Source organism: Diadema setosum, chromosome 15 (genome assembly GCF_964275005.1).
Source record: "Diadema setosum chromosome 15, eeDiaSeto1, whole genome shotgun sequence".
NCBI lineage: Eukaryota > Metazoa > Echinodermata > Echinoidea > Diadematoida > Diadematidae > Diadema > Diadema setosum.
The window spans coordinates 6,876,766-6,893,311 of NC_092699.1; the positions used below are offsets into that span (position 1 = coordinate 6,876,766).

The following is a 16,546-nucleotide window of genomic DNA, read 5'->3' on the forward strand; positions in this document are numbered from 1 at the left end:
AAAATTCATAACTTTTGCATCGATTGTTCGATTTTCCTCAAACTTTCACTGATGTGTTCTACTAATGTTGCTGCTTTCACTCAATCCACATTGCTCTTTGGGTTTACCTTCCCTTTAATGGTCACAAAATGGGGTGCAAAACCTCTTCCTCACAAGTATGGCTGGAGGGGGAACTTGGTGCCAATACAACAATTTGTCTGGCCTGCATCTCCTCCTCTTACGACCCCATTAATGCAAGCATGAAAAGGACCAGCCACCAGGGCGAGGTGATCTTGTCGACCTTTGTGTACCTTCCTTGTACCAAAAAAGGACAGACAACATTTTTTTCCTCTCTCTCTCTCTTAACAGTGATGAGGGATAAGTGAAAACAACTCCTTACCTTGATCAATGACCAATGACCCTGTTTTGAATACCTTCAAGAGATTAACACAATAGTGAACCTGTAAAGTCCACGTAAGATTATCCCTGCCTATAAACGGAGCGATTAGCAAGCGCGGAAAGAGCTTCTTTGCTGAAAGAGCTGTACGTGCTGTGGTGCATGTGTGTAGGGGAGAGGAGGAACCTGTTGTTGTACTGCAGTGGGGCACGGAGGGAGCCTGGTCTATGGATGCTGGTTCCAACCATGGGTCCATCCAAATCCGGTAGGCATGGATGCCGGACAAACCGGGCACTCACCTTGTGTAGTTGTACCTGCTTGTAAATGGAAAGCCGAATACTGCTGGACCTTTGTACGAAACTCCTCAACCGTAGCATTGGCACAGTGCAGCCGCACCATCCGCTCAGTATCAGCGTTCCAAACAAATGTTAATAGCAATGCCCCTCATGCACCTCTATGGGAACAAATGCTTTCAGAGAGCTAGACTTTGATCCTCTGCAATATGACCTTCACAATAGATGTCTGTTACTCATTCTGATTGATACTTTTCTTCGCAACTTTGCACTCCCTTGAGGGAAGAAAGGGGAAATGATAAGAGAACTGAAAAAAAAAATATAAACCAGAAGGGCTGGATATTTTGCTGACAATAATGAAAGCAGTTGAGTGATAATAAAAGAGATCGCAGATTTGCAAACAATCACCAAGTCATGCCCTCTGATGACAATCCACAAGAGCAGAGTGTGGGACAAAACCGACTCGTTCTTTGAATCCAAACATCAGACTGTTTATGGTATAGCGGGAAATAATTACTAATATATAAACTATTCACGTATATGCAAAGGAATAGTAGGGGGTTCAAAATCAACCTTTGGCCAAACTGCAGCTACTGACGTCACAGACTCATATACAGGATTTGTTTCTTTATCACCGCCCACTTGCCATGAAAATATGCTCGTGCTATACAAACACACATGGTCCAACTTGATAGCAGGAACTCCAGAAGTGGTGCCATAAATGTTTTCTGGGGAATAAAATGAATGAATAGTATTTCCTTCAACCTGTCATTTACAGGTTGTTTAGTCTATAAAAGTGCATTTCGTTCACATTCAAACTTGACCACAATTATCAGAGCTAGAGCCCAAACACCCTCGTGTATTGAAAACGAAACAATACTGTGGGAAAGAAATAACAACTCTTTACTGTTTGATGCAGCACAGTGGCAGTGTGATCACTTAAAATTATGCTCTGCTATATAATTGAAATAGATCTACGCAAAAAAAAAAAAAAATGCTGAAAATTGGTGCTATATATTGAATCAACATGTTGTGGCCAACAGAAAACTTTCAAACTGCAGGTTCATCTTTTTTTTGTTTTTTTTTTTGTTTATAACCAGGTGTTTTTTTTTTTTCTCCTGGAATGACACAAGATTAATGCCAGCTAGTCTTGGCCGACGAGATGTACCATTCAAATTGAAGTGTATGAAGATGAAGCAAGTTTGAACCTCTCGATATGATGTGACAACGCTACTACAACATTGAAATAAAGCTCTTCTAGCTACTTGCTTATTTAAAAACAGCCTTCTGCATTCCAATCCAACTAATATATCTAACGTAATATAATCACACATCAAATCACCCTTTATTCTTCTTTCCTAAATAGCTCAAAATCAACATATCTTTTCATTCTCTTGTATATTTATGTAATTTTGCTGATGTTTGAATTTACTGACTGTATGTCATACTGTTTTTGAAAATGGAAAAAAAATGACTGCATTTCATCTGCAATATATCAAATGCAAAAGACTCTGACTGAATTTGAATTTCAATAAAAGCTTCAGGTAAAATCGTAAACAGGGGACAGGACAAAAACAATGGCAGATATAAAAGAGCAAAATAACAGGACAGATATGAATGATGTCACACACTAGAAAAGGGGAATTGACAATTCTTTCTCCCATTGTGTGTCACACATCATTCATGGACAAATTTTAAAGCCACAGGCCATAAAAACAGAGGAAAAACTACAAAATAGAAAGAAACCACCACAGCCAATTTGGATGTCTAATTGCTGCCTTCACCATTCTGCCGACAAATATGATCCGGTTCTGAATGAAATGTGGGTGTCATGTCACACATCCTTCCAGTGGTCAAAATTTCTCAAAACATTAACAAATATTCTTTTTTTTTTCCTGGCTGTTAGCCACATAACTGCGAATTAAAGTGCATATGAGCACGTATAAGTGTGTGTGTGTGTGATGCCTAATCACTAAAAAACAACAACAACAACAACAACAACAACAACAACAACAAAAAAACACACACACAATGCATTCATAATTCAAGAAACTAAAATTCTTGTGATAATGAAAACAAAAAAACAAAAACGAAACATATTTAGCATCCTGCCTATGTTGGAAAAAAGAAGGACATGATTTTTTGTTTTTGCTTTCCCAAAATTGCTCTCTGACATATTTTCCAAAACAACCGGCCAAAATATTTTCAGGATAGTTACCAGCTTTGATACAAAAATAAAAAGGAAATGGATTCAAATGGAAAAGTTGATGCAGGAGTTCAAATACATAATGTGATCTTTTCCTCTGAAAAAAAGTCAAATTTTATACAGGAGATGCTTTTCAGTACTTTAACAACTTTTTTTTTTTGATTAAAAAACAAATGAAAAAAGCAAATTGCCTCAAAAAAGAAATCGGGCTGGAATGCTGAACATAGATGTAAATATGTATATATATATATTTTTTTTTTTTCCCTTTTAATATCTCTGCCTCAAAATATCTCGGCCTTGGGGAACACAAACTTTCTTTTTTTAATACAAAATGAATATTTACAGCATTCTGTCATTTGCTTTATATCCTTGTATTGAAACACAAATTGTTACACAGGAATTCCAAATGAGCTAGTCTGGGCATTATGTGAAATCATACCAAACTTTGAGAATGTTGATCAGGGTACCATTTCATAAAGATTGTTATCAATAACAAATTACAATAGTTGTTATAAGCTACTGAAAACCTTGCATCTGATTGACTAAAAGCAAATTTGTCACAGAAATGTGGCAGATGTTACTGAAAACAAGTTTTTATGAAACACGGGACCCAGATTGGCACTTCATTCTGCTCTATCTCACTACATTCCTCTCATGAATCAACCCCCAGTACCATACTGCAAAAGTTTGGTGTGTAAAGGTCTTGTGATCCGGAAGGTACGAGGACTCATCATTGAGACTAGGAAGGAAGTGGCAGATCGGGGGTGGGGGTGGGGAATGACGGCTCTATTCTACACTATGCAATTTACTGTTAATTCTTTTTTTTTTCGGGGGGGGGATGGATTTTTCCCCCCTAGTGGGGTACTGTGAATAAGGTAAACTTTTACCACATTCCCTTTGCAATTAAAAAAGTTGTTTTCCCTGCTGATATGTAAGTGTATGCAAGTGCAAAAATGAAAACAAAACATAACATTTACAAAAATCACAGAGCCATGCATATATACTGCTACGTACCATCCTCAGGTGCGTTTAAACTTACCTTTTAAAATTGTAAAATTTTTTAATTTTAAAAATCTTAAAATTGACCAGCCTGAGCTGCATCACATTTCCATACCAAATGTATGATAGAAAAGTGAAAATATGGTGAAGTTTCTTTGTTTGTTTGTTCGTTTATTTGTTGTCCATGCATGAAATCACAAAATGTTTTAGTCTTCTCTGGCAGCAATAGATGCACCAAAAATTCATAACTTTTGTACAGATATAGTCCAATACTCCACAAACTTCACTGATTGTGTGTCCTACTGATATTGCTGCATTCCCTTAATCCACATTTATATTCGGATTGTATCCCCTTGCACCAAGAGAATACCATGTCCTGTTTGCCCACTCACATCTATACTGTGATGAACTTTGATAGTGTACTGCATAAAGTCAGTTAGTCATTCTGAAGTTTCATTATTTCGAAGGTGTATTAATGCAAAAGTGAAATGGGGTTCATTCTCCCCAAGGTTTTGAAACTATTGCTTCTACTCCTTTTCCTATTCCTCCTCCTCCTTCTCCTATCTCTACTACTACAATTACAAATGATATGGCAACAATAGCTAATGTTCCTATTGCTGGTGGTAAGGTAAGTTTTTATTGTTACTATTTTTGCTTCCATCTAATGATTTCAATAACATCTTCAAAAATACTTGTAATGTAATGAGTGCAGTTTTTGACAATGGCCTTCCCCCCTCCAAAAAAAAAAAAAAAAGAAAATCGTGCTTATGTGTTTTTCCATTCAAACTCTTCATGTACATTTCTTCTTCGCTTCTTTGCAAAAGTTGCTATATTAATGCTTTTACCGTAATTGATATCAAAATTTGTCCAGTTTCCTATTTCATCATTTTTCCTCCTTCCACTTCTTCATCCTCTCAAACTACTTCTTATAGATGTTGTTTTTATGATGCAAACTCTATGGAGCATGATTTACAATTCCAAGGAACTATTACAACAGCAGTACTAAGTACCAATTCTTAACAACTACCACAGTAACAACGAAGATGCCCTCGGGGTGATGTATGTACATCACCAGTTGCTATGGCGATTGCAAATCATTCTTCATTACAGTTGTCCCACTGGACTCTGATATATGAAACTTTCTTGCATTCTCTATTTTTTTCCTGTTCCATTACTGGATTTTCTTGAGAGCTGTTAACTTGGAATAATCTGAGTAGAGTTGCTCCATCTTGCCCTAACTTCGATGCATTTGAGTTGCAGTTGTTTTATCTACGCCTCCTTTCTAACTGTTGAAGTTGATATTGAAAATGAATCTTCTTTGGGTGAAGCAGAAACAACTGGTATTTCCTCCATCATGTCATCATTTTATTTTGGCAGGAATGGTGAAGTTAATCTCTCACTAATCTTCATCCCACCCTTTAAATTTCTTCATTAGATTTATTCAATTCAATTCTTCTTCAACATGAAACCAAAACCAATGAATCATATATTTTTACATCCCTCTCGTCAAATGACAAACTTGAAATAATTGTGCAAAGGATAAATGTGGGAGAGAGAGAGAGAGGTTATATTTGCAAGATTTCTGGCAATAGATAATACTATTTTAGCAGACTACCCTGCTAAAAGAAACTGGAATAAATGAATGAATGAATGAATGAATAAATGAATACATAAATCAAACAATCAATAAACAAAATAAATAAATAAATGAATAAATAATAAATTAATTGATTAATTAATTAAATAGATAAGTTTCTAGTAATTACCTATAAGAAAAAATGAATTGCAATGACATCATCACCTAATGAAATTTGCCCATTATTGTTTCTTAAACTATAATGAACTTTTAACATCCTATAAATTTATTCATTTATGTAAAATTTGAATGAAATCTATCATTCTAATAAGCAAATGTCACTGTGGACACAAGAGTGCCAAATAACATTACCATAACTTTGTTCTACACTTTGTTAGCATACACAAGCGTTTGCTGTGATCCTCACCATTATTGATACTATTATTTAATTTTTGTTGCTGTTGTTGGGGGGGGGGGGCAAGTTATAGGCCTGGACTTTGGGGGATTCTGCAAACCAAATACACTGGTCATGGAATAGTTAAGGATTTTTTTTTCTTTTTCTTTCTCTTCCTTTTGTTACTTCTCTCCAGACAACAACATTAACAACTAAGAAAGTTCAAGTTTGTGTAAAATACTCTAAACCACTCTGCTCCTATCTTCAGAGATGACACAAAAATGATAATGCATAAGGATCTTCTGTCAATCCAAATAACACTGATTATGTCATATCTCTGGCCTTGTTTTTTCCCCCTGGTAGAAGGGCAATCCAATTTCCATGTCTGTCTTCTATAAGTTTCCTGAAGCTGAGCTACCATCCCCCCCCCCCCTTTGCAACTTCCTTGTTACACTCATTCCAAACGACATTGACTCAGAAAGGAGGGAAAAGATAATCTAATCAAGAATATTTGTCCTTTTCAGTGATACCCACACCCCCTCTATTGACAAAATCTCAATAACTGCTTAAACACACACACACACACACACACACACACACACACACACACACACACACACACACACACACACACACACACACACACACACACACACAGATAGAGGAATACCTATACCTATCATATCTGTGCATTCAATGACAGATTAGCACAGCGCCCCCATTGGAAAGTTCAAAGCACATTTCCTGTTCACCACCCTCTTGTATAACTCAAGGGACAAATTCTTCTGCACTCAATACCCAAATGTACGCTTATGTGATAATAGAATTATATATCTATTTTTCTTTAAAGGCAACAATGAACTAAAATACTTTCTTGAGTGGTTTACCCAAATAAGGACATGTGGGATGAGTTATTTTGGGTGACATCACCTGCTACAACTTTTTGAGAAGAGAGAGAGAGAGAGAGAGAGAGAGAAAGAAACCATCTGTATCTTGATTTAGAAAATCCTGTCTTAGATTGATTTGTGTTTAATTATTATTTTGGCAAATAAATGCTTTACACAAAGCTTTATCATAGACTATGGATTGGATATGCCTGATAATGTCAGGGGGAAGAAATATGGAAACATATGCATGCATTTATATCTTCTCTCTAACTAAAATTGTGTTCATAAAAGGTAGTTAGGTCAGAATCCCACTTCACATATCAGTTAACTGCTATATACTGTCTGCACACTGTAGAATCTGTTTTTTTTTTTTTTTTTTTTTTTTTGCCAAGCACAGTGACCTATTAGATTCTTATTCATCATCAATTTTTATCTTTTATCAATTAGGGAGACTGTCACATCCATTATACGGACACATTTTTTTTCTTTTTTTTTTTTTGCCTGTTGGTGTACATCCAAACAGATAAACCCTAAAAAGAAATGCTATTTTAGAATATCTAAAAATTGAGTGTCCTACTAATAACTAATGCTCGAGTATAAATAGAAATTCAGATGGTAGGAATGTATGTGCCTGATGTAATTGCCAACTTCCAATGGACTTGAGTAATATGTTGAAAAGTGTAGCAAAAATTAAAGCCAACTTTGTTTAAAGGGGAAAAAATTGCCACAGAGACAGCAACCATTCTGTGACTGAAGTGATAAGAACGGAAACTGACCAGGAACAAAAGTTGAGGGAATTCAGGCATATTTCAAGGCAGTCACAATGGCAAATTTGGTCATGGTACTTCAGAAATTACTTGCGTAGTTGTTCTGTACTGTTGTGAACACTATCATTCCTGCATTCTATTTCCATATACACTGCTAAGTAAATAACAAAGACACCACATTATTACACATTACAATCTATCTATACCTACAAGAAGAAAGTTGGTAATTTGATAGAAATTCATAAAAGAAAATCTCATTTGGGTCTCTCTGTGAACCTCACATAGTATGAGTACTACAGTTTCACTTTCAATTCAATGATATTTATATCCAGCAAACAATATACATGTACATGAGTACGAATATCGAAGGCCATTGGTATGAACATACTCTTCACGATACGTCAGGGGTCGTTGGTCATGTGAATCAAATGTAACTGAGCCTTGCTGGATTTTATGACATGCCATGATTGATGATTTCCTATTACTTCAATATTACACTCCATAGAAACTTTCATCACTCTTGTTTACTTACGCATGAAACACTTTTCCCCCCATAAAGTACATAATTACATGCACCTTTACAAAAAGATAACTCAGAAGTCATATTGAAGAAGGAAGGTGTCCTTGCTATGAAATAAAGAATGAGGGTGGGTGATGATTTTGGGAGTGTACTGAGGGCATATTTCATTGAAATTCCATCACAAATACATTTTGCTAATTTTCCTTTCCTGTTCTGCAAGTTTGATAGCAACAGAAACATTCACCATGGCCTCTACAGAGAGGAGAGCCGGGCTCATTAGTCAATGTCAACAGAGTGTACTTTGAATTTCAAAATATCTGACTTTGTCCATTCATACTGCCATGATATTAACAAAGCCTCACTGTTGCAACTATAATGATGGGCACGCACAGGTGGATCTATTCATTTTGTATGCAACTTTGGACATTTTTGTTGTTGTTGGTGTTGTTAGTGATAGCCTGAGAGGATTACCTGCAACTCGTGTTTCACACATGGCAGCAGGGAGTTGTCTAAACATGGGGTATATAGTCATGTGACCCAATACATGATTTTTTTGTTTCCGTTGCAGGGCATGGATCTTGCTTCAAACTGTGACAGTAAAATGCACATAAAATTGCACTCTGGTATGCGATTTTTCTGCCAATGTTTTAAATGGCTTTTGGTAAACTCACTTTGAAAGAATCCATCTCATACCATCATGTCTTGAGTTTCATGAAGTCTTATCTATTTAATATCATTATCATTTATAACCCTATTTATTTATTTATCAATTTATTTACTTACTTACTTACTTATTAATTCATTCATTCATCTATTGATCTATTTATTTATTTATTCACTTATTTTATATCTATCTTTATTTTTGTTTTGCCATTTTACTTTTTTTTTTGCTCAGTGTGAACAGCCTTCAGAATCACTGCAAACATTTCCGGTGTACTAGACCCAAAGTAATTCAGAAGTACTAACATACCGCAGTAATCCCAGATTGTCAACCCAGACAGCTCCTACTTATTAGCTGCTGGAGAGAGATTACGAACAAATATTTTTACGCATCTTTCAACAGGATCTCAAGCGCGCTTTAAGACTCATCTGCCTTCTGACAAGATGGTACATTCTGTTTCGAAATTGTCCTGGCAACAGTGGCCACTGTGATGTCCATAGCAGACCAAGGCAGACAAACAGGTGCATACTGCTTGTAAAGGTCACAAGTTTTCTATCATCCAAATTTCCCCTCTTAATCTCATCAAACTACTACGAGGAATATAGTTTTTGTTTTTTTTTTTCTTTTTGAGCTTTGGCAAAGTTCTTGACACATGTCCAAACCTCCCACTACTGCCTTTGAGTCAGAAAATAACATGTAAACAAGTCATGCAGCTGTAAACTGGCCAATAATTTACATAATGCTCCCCCCCCCCCTTCTGTGGGGAGGGGAGCGGAATGTTTGTAGGGTGCATTTATGGGAAGGGGAAACTTAAAGGACAGAACGTAGACATTTCAAGAAAATTCCAGCTGATTGAAAGGGATGCATTAAAAAGACCAACAACAACTCCCGATGAACAGGCAAACGAATAACGAACAAAACTTGAATTTGCTTGGGGAAGGATGGGTTTAATGTGAAGTAAAGATGGAAACGTCCCACCACTCATTGCCATCTTGGGTGAGACTTGCTCAAACAATCACAATACACAAACGACAAGAGAAGGGTTGTTTTTGATGTGAAACACGGATATTTCTTTGCAAAAAACAAAGGTGGACCCCCAGAGATAAGAACATGTCGTAATAAACAAAAACCTTGCTGCATTTAATTCCTGCATTCCTGATTAAAAGCTCCATGCTAGCAAACGCTGCAGGTTTGAAATTCCCCCACTGAAGACACAAATTCCCATGCTGTTTCCTTCCTTCTACTACGTGGGAGTTACTTCCTCTTTCTTCTGACTTCACACGTATTACAAATCACTCTGTTGAATATGCATTAAAAGGTTGTAACACACTCAAATGACCACATCATGAATAATGTCAAGAAATACCCCCCAAAATACTAGTAATAAAAAGTGGTTTTTGACCAGTTCCTGGCAGACTTTGACTAGGATCTGTGAAGAATGAGTGTGGCAAGGACTTCATATTGTCTTCCACACATCATTTGAAAAAAAAAAAAAAAGAAATCAATGATATAGATTCATTCACTTCATACTAGCATTCAAAATAATCTACAGTAACATCGCATACATTTTTTTTACAACCTGACGGTACCACACGCGTTTGCATTTCTATATCCTGTTTCACAGTCGACACTCGCAACTTTGACATCCATATCTCATCCATTCCCAGTGAGAGTCTTAACTGCCCATACCATTGGTATAAGACCATCATCTTTCCATGATGAGCGGGTTAAGGAAATTAGCTGGCAAGACTGAAAGTTGCATAGATTAAAAGTGATAGTTGCCCCCCCCCCCCCACCTCATTCCCTCAAAAAACAGCAAAACAAAACAAAACGGGGGAGGGTGTAGCAAGGTACAGATGAATGATACTTATACTAAACGTACGATGTAGGTTTGTTTTGACCGCTAAGTGTTTTCAAGTGTCTGATACTTGACATTACTCTATTAATTTTGCGTATCTCAACCTTCATGTATAGACCACTGTGAAATTAATTACAATAACGACAGTTAACTGCACTGTGTGTGACAGTAGGTACTCCATTGCTACTTATAATTTTCAAGGAGGAAAAGAAAGTTAAAATAACAATCAATATCAAACTGGTATATCAATATTAAAGGGATCGTAGAGTTTTGGTTGAGACCTAATTTCAGGTTTCTAACATTTTTTGGTGAGATAATGAGAAACCTCTTATGAAATATGAAAGAGCATGTAATTCTATGAGGAATTCAACGTTTATTTGATGAAAATTGTTTTTGAAATGGCTGAGATATCCAAAAAAGAGCGGTTCTAATAAAGTGTGGGACCCACACTTTATCACGATCGCTTTGTTTTACTTTATTTTTGGATGTCTTGGCCATTCCAAACCCGATTTTCAACAAATAAACTTTGAATTCCTCCTAAAATGGTACGTTCTGCACTATTTCATAAATGTTTTCTTGGTATCTCGCAAAAAGTTAAAAGCCCAATTCTCATCTCCACCAATACTGTACCATCCCTTTAACCTGTTGAGGATGAGTCCCGAGTACACTCAGGCAGGTGTCTATGGGAAATGAGTGTTGTAGCAAAATCAAACCTTTCTCAACGGGTTAATGGACTTCTTGTGGGAGTGCAGAAAGTGTCAATGGCATAACTCAGCTCCCTCTCCCCCCCCCCCCCCCCCCCAAGGGAATTACTATGAATACTTTCACATTCAAATCAGAGGAATAACATCCTGGAATTCATCAGCATAGCCTAACTAACATTACAGACAAAGCAGAAAATACTGCATCATCCGGAAAAAAGTTTATGCCACATTATCCGACAAACTCATATCACTCCTCGCAAATCATACGATTCCGTGGACAAGAGTCTATGAAGGCGGTGGGGCAAATGATTTTGATTTCTAATCCTACTTGCCACATGTCTACATCACGAGACTTTGACTTTAGTACATGCTCATCCTTGCAGGAAAACATGTGTTTTTGAGACAGAATTGCTTCTGTCTTCTAAAGATACAAACAGTTGGAATCTACAGAGCAGAAGCAAACAAAACAAGAACATGGAGTCTGATCGTGACGACAGCTGATGTGGATTAATCCACTTCCTCTCTCCCCGAAGGATTCGAAGATTCCCAAATCACAAATTATCCCTCATTTTGATGACAATTTCTTCCCCCCTCCCCCAACCCCGACCGGGCTGAGGGATTCAATCACATCCAGTGAATTGGAGGGGAGGAAACAGAAAATTGGGAATCAAACGGCCGCCGATCAAGGCCCCCGCTATAGGCCCTCTGGACACGCTCGGACGAGAAACGGCGAGAGCGGCCGGATGACGGGAGGACTAATCAGTGATTTCCAGCAAACCATTTCTCACTGGTATCGCCGTGATTGATTTCGTCCTCTCCGACTTCAAACATCTCCATGATGAATTTGCCTTGCAATCCACAACAGAAAAGAATTCAAGCGCAAAAAAAAAAGAAAAAAAAAAATTCTGCGGAACCCAGAGATGGTTCCCCGCTTTCGCAAATTAGACAAAACAATGTGGGAGGGGAGGGTTGCGCAAACAGGTTAGTCTCGTATTTAACCCCTTCCCTCCCACACACTGCCCTCCCCCATACAGCTTTTGACATGATTCATCACCTTCCCGTAAGCAATTGGTTAAATTACAAACATCTCTTCCATTCTCAGGTACTGTAACAGGCCCCATTTCCCGATTTCTTTGGTGGTAGGTAGTCATATGTTGTTTTAGTACTGAATGCAGCACAACTCAATGGGGTGAAGTTTAATTAAAGAATCCAAGAAAAGTTTGAAGAATCTCACCAAATGATATACACACAGTCCTACATTTGAAAATGAGTTTGGATCAGATGGTTTTACCTGTCCTCTTTGCAGCATGTTTGGGTCTGGTGCATTGGGCGTACTCGGAGAGCGGCGTCGGTTGGATCTCCCGGCTTGCGGAGAGTTGGGCGCATTCTGGCCGAAAAAAAAGAGAAAAGAGGATGATGAAAAGAGAGGAATAAAAATACATGGAAGATTGATAAAAGAAGAACATTATATCACATTGGATTAAGTGCACAAGCTGTTCTTTTTGAGGATCAAGTCTTTTTATCCATAATCCTAATACCCCCTTCCCCCTCCCCCCCCCCCCCAAAAAAAGGGAGGGCATTGGGATGGGCTGGGATGGGAGGAAAAAAGTGGCAGTTATTCAACGGCGGGAATAATCACAACACATCAACACCTCCATTGAATATTCTATTCTTACACACTAATCTGATTTTTTTTTTCTTTGTCATTTGTGGTTGATTGACAATACAGTATCAACAGTGCCAAATTGCAAAAAGTGCAATGAGAATCACAATATAAAAAGTAAACCCTTACTTTGGTTGCAAAGTTTTACCGAATACTCATAATATAGAAGAATATGAAACAGGGAGGAGGCTGAACACTTTACGCAATACTTAATTCTCCTGTTCCACAGGTATTCCACATGGGATGTGCAGTACGCATTTGCCTTACTTCCTTTGTTACACAAGCCACTAACACACAGAAACATTGCATAACTGAACAATGTACAAACTTTTCATACGGTATCACTTGCAGATAAATCTGGCACTTACTGTAAAAGTTGATATTTTCACCCAAGTAATTTTTCACGGTGGGCTGGGTAAGAGGAATTTTGCATGTTTTGAATTCCGCAGAATCATGACATTTAATTATTGTACATATAACAAGCAAAAATATTTGTGTGCTTTTATTTTTGCGCTATGGTTGTGCGAAATGTGTGGAAATTTCAACACCATGAAAAATTCCACTTTTACAATATATCCTAGAGTAAATTAGGGAGCTGAACAGTGTACAGATGCTCTACTTTTTTCTTTTTTAAGATAGTGGGAATTTTGGCTGAATTTGACAAACATACTCTCACACACATAAACACTCCCACACATTCACAAACACCCAACTGCTTCCTGCTGTAACATGCGTGAGAAAAAAAAAATGGAAGTAATAAAGGAAACTAAAAGCTAAACAACAACAACTGAATAAAAATGCCACTACTACAACTTATTTATCTGGTCACCACAGGAATGACAAAAAAACAAACAAACAAAAACATGAAAAAACACACATACAAACTTTAGAATTCTGCACATCACGAACGCCTGATATTCAAGACTGGATGATATGCACATCACTTCCTTTGCTTCAAAACAAAATAAAACTCGAAATAGATCTCTGACGCGACAAAATTATCATTAGTCAAGACGCTCTAAGATCTTTCAATACTGACTTGTTCTGCTCTTTGTGAAGAAATTCATAAAAATGGCATTAGAAATCTAATGTTTACCTACCATAACTATTATAATCACTCAAACATCTGAATATCTAAATTGGCAAAAGATTCTGTGATTAATGGGGAATAAGCTATCTCTAAGTTCCTGATAAATCCAGCAAAAAATCACTTTGAAAAAATGTGATGGCATGTAAAAATAACAGGCGGGTGCATACCAACAAAATAGTGAGATTTCATTATACATGGTATATAATACACATACATATGAATATCAGTGTTTGCACCTGTTCATATGGACAGATGATGAACAAAATTATCTAATTGTTGAGTGCGATATTTTGTAAACCAAACTGTGCATTCATGAAAGTTACCAAATGATGACCTTTGACCCTGTGTTCACATGCATCTAGGGATAGAAAATAGCATGATTATTTAATACTCTACCATTTAGACATCCTGCTGCAATGCTAACTATCACACAATTTCTCAAATACCTGGTAATCACAATAATTCTGAAAAAGTCACAAGAAATCCTGTGATTCATGCTATTTATTTTTTTATGTTGTTCACACCGGCGAAAAATCTCAAGAAATTGATCACAATGCAAATTGTGAAGTTTGTGACATAGTGAATGGTAGTGATGTGATGTGCTGCTAGAGCAAAATTTGTGGCATTTCATGTGCTAAAAAGTTGGGTAAAATATCTTGAGATGCTTTTTTATCAGATGAATGTTGGTTTAATACCTTCACAGACATTCATATATGGACATATATTGTTTCAGATATCGTTTTGATTTATATGCTATGTCTTTCCTGAATGCACAAATGCTTATAAAATACTCTCATCATGGTATGTTCCTCAATGTGAGAACATTACATCTCACCTGTTATTTGGGAATTCATCCTGGAAAAATAATGGGTAAGAAGTTAACATCACACACAGCTTTAGATCAAATTGCCATCCACTTTGAATATTGATGATAGCATTGCTTGTTCGATTTGTTTGTTTGTTTGGTTTTTTTTTTTGGGGGGGGTTTGGGTTTTTTTTTTTTTTTTCAAATAAGCCTACAACTGTACATTTTATGTTCTAGGATTCTTGATCTTAACTTTCATATGTGGTAACAAGTTGACACAGTAATGTGAATATACACAAATGAGGTCGCATGAATTTATCTTGCATTTTGAGAATCGCCATTATGATAGCACAAAAAGTGCTTCACCTATTTACAGTGCAGTAATAAACAACGAACTTAACATCTAAAGACCCAGTAGCATGGGGAGATGTGGATAGCCTGATTGAAACTATCTTCATTCGCTGTCCACTGGGGTACATCAAAAAAGGCCCCCCCCCCAAAAAAAAAACCACAAAAAAAAAAACCACACACACACCAAAGCAACACATGAAAAGCATCCATCAGCAAATATGTGCATCAAAGCTTTACGTTCATTGGTAATGGTCAACTCCAGCACACGATTCCTCTGCTGTGTGTGTACTTAAAGGGATCGAACAGTTTTGGTTGAGACCTAATTTCAGGTTTCTAGTATTTTTGGTGAGATAATGAGAAACCTATTATTAAATATGAAAGAGCATGTAATTCTATGAGGAATGCAACTCTTATTTGATGAAAATCAATTTTGAAATGGCTGAGATATCCAAAAAGAGCGATTCTAAGAAAGTGTGGGACCCACACTTTATTACGATTGCTTTGTTTTACTTTGTTTTTGGATGTTTCAGTCATTCCAAACCCGATTTTCATCAAAAACTTTGAATTCCTCTTAAAATGGTATGCTCTGTATTATATTATAAGTGTTTTCTTGGTATCTCTCAAAAAGTGAAAAGCCCAATTTTCATCTCCACCAATACTGTACCATCCCTTTAACATAGATATCAGTGATTAAACTGTAGACGATTTGTTACGGGATTCTCAAATATATCCACACCGCACCAGCCTTTCCACTCTATGGTATATCTGTCACTGCTATTGGATCTTAACCACTATAATTAAATACACACTTCCAAGTAAAGAGAGTTCTAAATGGACTGCATTTGCCTCAAACATTCTCTCTCTCTCTCCTTATTACTGTAAAACATGATATATTCGCGGCATGAAAATTTCACGAATTGAAGCCGACGACCTTTCTCCCGGCATGAAATTTTCACGAATTGCCACTGATGTCCAATGCATATTGTGTAGGCAAGAACATTCGTGTGCATAATTTCACGAATGTTGTCATGCACAAAATTTGCGAAATTAAAATGCATGCGAACATTCCTCGTTTTACAGTACCCTGTGTGCCATAGGCAAACTATAAAACATGTATGTCACATCCTAAATCTGTAATTAATGTATATTGCAAGGGAATTTACTCTTTCAAACATTTCCCCTATACCCTGATGGATGGAATTCACAGTGATAGTATAGACTTCATCAGCACAGAGTCCAAATAAATCTGTGTAATTGAACGGCATATCGCATGGGTAAACAGACATCCAAATGATAAATGTCCACTGATGAGGTTTCATTACATGGACCTAATCTAAACCATGGCTCTGATTTCTAGAGGCTGTGAATGCAGGCTAGTGCATTTAGACATGGTTAT

At 36.9% G+C, this 16,546-nt stretch overlaps 1 protein-coding gene across 1 annotated transcript in view; it reads right to left on the reverse strand.

The window, feature by feature from the left end:
* The window catches only part of LOC140238893 (pleckstrin homology domain-containing family G member 5-like), a 283,988-nt gene that overhangs the window by 33,614 nt on the left and 233,828 nt on the right, over positions 1-16,546 (reverse strand). Inside the window, exon 5 of the mRNA XM_072318791.1 lies at positions 12,533-12,628. Within this exon, the coding sequence (XP_072174892.1) occupies positions 12,533-12,628 (96 nt within the window). The remainder of the gene's footprint in view (positions 1-12,532; positions 12,629-16,546) is intronic.